Source organism: Equus caballus, chromosome 5 (assembly GCF_041296265.1).
Source record: "Equus caballus isolate H_3958 breed thoroughbred chromosome 5, TB-T2T, whole genome shotgun sequence".
NCBI lineage: Eukaryota > Metazoa > Chordata > Mammalia > Perissodactyla > Equidae > Equus > Equus caballus.
Window position 1 is genome coordinate 42,902,536 of NC_091688.1, and position 3,701 is coordinate 42,906,236.

At 48.0% G+C, this 3,701-nt stretch overlaps 1 protein-coding gene across 1 annotated transcript; it reads left to right on the forward strand.

Moving 5' to 3' along the window:
- The first annotated feature begins 579 nt into the window (after positions 1–579).
- Positions 580–2,209, forward strand: S100A12 (S100 calcium binding protein A12). Its single transcript, XM_001494398.7, has 3 exons — positions 580–717; positions 1,301–1,458; positions 1,953–2,209. The coding sequence occupies exons 2-3, from the start codon at positions 1,321–1,323 to the stop codon at positions 2,091–2,093; spliced, it is 279 nt and encodes a 92-aa protein (XP_001494448.2). The 5' UTR covers positions 580–717; positions 1,301–1,320; the 3' UTR covers positions 2,094–2,209.
- Positions 2,210–3,701: the final 1,492 nt, after the last annotated feature.

Consider the following 3,701-nt stretch of genomic DNA (forward strand, 5'->3'; position numbering starts at 1 on the left):
ACTCTGTTTTCCCTCAGACTGTAAGCTCAGGGTGAGTGGGGCTGTGTCTGTCCTGCTCACATCTGCTTCACCCAGTGCCTGGCCAGCCAGTGACTAGCAGATATGAAGGACCAGGAAGTGTTTGCTGGGTGCAAGAATCCACACTCCCCTCTATCCTCTCCGTTATTAACTAAATTCCATACTTTATTCAGATTTCCTTAGTTTTAAGCCAATGTCCTTTTTCTGTTCCAGGATTACTTGTTCATTTTGATTGTTTTTATTATCGTTATCATTTTTGCTGTAGTGAGACACTCAGCAAATGCCTCTCCCCAATCCTTCTCTTTCCAGGTAGCTGCCATCCAGGCAATAAAACTTGTTCCCTTAGCCTTTTCTTCAGAAGGAGGGACAGAGTACATCCTGCCCCAGAGCTGAGAAATGTGTCGAGCACCTGTATGTACGAGTGGGTTGGGATTGGGGGTTCTGTTTCAGCTTGAGCAGGAGAGTGGCATGTGTGATGGGTGTAAGCTGAGCTACCCGGGGTGCAGGAAAAGTCACAGGTTTGAAGCTTCTCTTGAGCAATAGAGCACCACCCAGCAATTGCCTCAAGATGAATCAGAGAGATTTCTTCACTCGAGGTTGAAGGAGAAGCCTGGAGTGCCTTATAAAAACCTCTCTGGCTCAGCGCTCCTCACCAGTGCTGGCTTCTTGCTACAGCTCCACTCTCCTGTGCATTGAGGGGTAAGTGTCCTCTCCTTGGTTGGTTCTTCAGGGGGTCCATAGGGAGGTGATTGCAGGTGGCCCCTTTGCAGGCTGTAGGGAGCCACAACCCTCCACTTGCTGGAGCACCTCTGGGATGACTGCATTTTGGCTCCAAGGAGACCAGCTCCTGCTGTGCTAGGTGGACCCAGTCTCAGGACCTAGGGTGGCGAAGGTGGGTGGGCTGGTGAATGTCTGTAAGGGACCTGTAGCCAAAATATCATCACCTGAGGAAAGGGAACAGCCTGGCCAACCACAGAACCCTTCCCACGTGAGCTTGAGTGAGCAATACCTTCCAAACCATACTCCCTAGGAGATAGGGGGACAAGGAACACTGTGACAGTTGAGGCTGATTCCTTTAGACTTTAGATAGTATTTTATATCCTTCTTTCCCCATCCTACCCACAAAGGAAAAATTCACCACTGGTCAAATGCAAAGCAGAGAGAACACAAAACAGATATAGGAGAAGTCATCCCTTATTTAACCCTTGATGCAGAAATAGAGGAGAGTGGGGATGTAGAGGGTAGGGGAGGAACTGCCCTAGAACCTGTTTGTCTCCTGAAGGTTAACCTGAGGTTGAGAAGATGACTAAGCTGGAAGACCACCTGGAGGGAGTCATCAACATCTTCCACCAGTACTCAGTTCGGGTGGGGGATTTTGATACCCTCTCCAAGAGTGAGCTGAAGCAGCTGATCACAAGGGAACTTGCAAACTCCATCAAGGTAGGTGATGCTCCTCTCATCCAAACTTGCCCAACCCCCTGCACCGAGATCAGTGTCAAGGCCTGAAGGACGGTAGTGGGCCAAGGACTGGAGTGGGGCTATTCCCAGTTTGAGCTCCCAGGATGTTATCCCCCTGCTGTGGGACAGGGCCTCCACCTCCCTCTCAACAACTCATTCTATCACCTTAGGCTCTGCTCACTTCCCCTCTTTGGAATTGCTCCCCATTTGTAGAGTGGCGAGAGGCAGGGCAGGGAGTGGAGGGTCTGACCAGTGAGCTGTGGAGCACCTTCCAGGTCAAGACTTATATGATTCTAGGATGGCTCGTGACAGTTGCTTCTCTCCATCTTCTGTTTTGTCACATTGGATTCTCCAGCACAGTTTTGGATGAGTCAGTGTTCCTGGGCTCCCCTAAGCTGAGCTCTGAGGAATGAGAGCTCCAGAGAAAAGGGGAGGAAGAATCTGAGCTCACTGTCTGTGCTCTCCTCTTCTCCTAGAATACCAAAGATAAAGCTACCATTGAGCAAATATTCCAAGATCTGGATGCCGATAAAGATGGCCAGGTCAGCTTTAATGAATTCGTAGTCCTGGTGTGCAAGGTGCTGAAGACTGCCCACGAGGATATCCACAAGGAGTAAGAAGCTCTGAGAGGCTTTTTCCCAGAAATGTCCCCAAGAAGATGTTTCCTTCTCCTCATCAAAGCCCAGACTCACCTGAGGGACGTGAGCGTTAATAAATGTACTTTTGAAATGTTTTTTACAGGGTTTGTGCACTTTGTTCTTTCCATGCCCGTGGTCCCCAGCTTGATCGCACCTCCCTTGTGCTGTTCTGATGGGCCTCATTCAGACCCTTGGGACCTCCTGCTCTGTTTCTTCATTTGTTCACTAACTACTTATTAAATGTCTACTATTTGTTCATTTATTCATTCACTCAATAAATATTCACTGAGCATTGATGATAGCTGGAGACCAAAGACATAAAGTCCTTGTCCTTTGGGGCTTACGTTCTATTGGGGAGGGGATAGAAAATAAACAAATAGCAAACAAATAAAAATATATCATATGATACATGGTCGGTGACGATGAGTGATATGAAGACAGCTACAGTAGGGAATAAGGTTAGGGAAAGGGGAGGAGAAGGCTGCTGGTTTAAATGGGAGGAACATGGAATGTATTTGAGCAGAAATCTGAAAGAATTGAAGGAGAGCAGTTTGCAGAGCTCTAGGGACCAAGTTCGTGCAGAGAGAGGCTAAGGCCCTGTGGGGAGCACGTGCTTGACTTGCTCAAAGAGCAGCAGCAAAGGCCATGTCGGCAACTGAGATGCGAAGGGGTGGGAGCTGTGCACCTGCAGGAAACAGGGGGCAGGGGAGAGAGGCTTACAGACCTGGGGAGCACTTGGGACTTCATTCTAAATGTGCTAAGGAGCCACTGGGGGATTTTGAGCCAGGGAGCAAGATGATTTCATTTATGGTTCAAAAGGCTGCTTGTGGAGAAGAGATTGTAGGGGGCAGGGAAGAGAGGAAGCGAGAAGGCCAGCGAGGGGATTCCCCAGAGCAGTGCTGGCCAAGAGAAATACAACGTGGGCCACAGACATAATCTTACACTTACTTTCAGCCACATTAAAAAACATAAAATGAGGAGGAAATTATTTTTAACAATATATTTTATAATCCCAATAGAAACAGCATCACTTCAACAATGTAAAAATTATCACTGAGTTATTTTTTGCATTTCTTCTCCTCGTCCAAGCCTTTAAGAGCCAATGTGTATTTTACACTTACAGCATGCCTCACACTTATGGTCACATTCCAAGTGGCAATAGTCACAGGTGGCTCACAGTGATAGTACTCAAGTGTAGCCTGAGACCATCTGAGAGATGAGGGGGCCGTGCTAGCGTGGTCCTCATGGTGGTGGTGAGGGGCAGTCAGGCTCTGGATACATTTGAAGGTGGGAAATGAGAAATCAAGGATTATTCCAAAGGTTTTTCCTTAAGACACTGAGGTGGATGCTAAAGATACGGAAATGAAAAACCAAGTCCTTGCCTTAAGAAGATGCTCAGCTCCAGTGAGGAGAACCTGGGTCAGCAGAAATCCCTGTACAGTGTCGTGCGTCTTTTGGCAGAAGTAAGCACAGGGTGTTGTGGAGAAGGGGAAAGTGGTCCAGCCTTCGGGGATGGGGTCAGTTAGGTGTCTTGGAGGAGAAGACACTTGGTTATGAAATTTGGGTAGAACTTTGAAAGGGGGAAAA

What these genes read in the sequence shown, in the direction of transcription:
- S100A12 (XM_001494398.7), top strand. Translation starts at nt 1,321, where the DNA reads ATGACTAAGCTGGAAGACCACCTGGAGGGAGTCATCAACATCTTCCAC. An exon ending in AACTTGCAAACTCCATCAAG is followed by an intron (nt 1,459 to 1,952) that starts GTAGGTGATGCT and finishes CTCTTCTCCTAG; the next exon opens with AATACCAAAGATAAAGCTAC.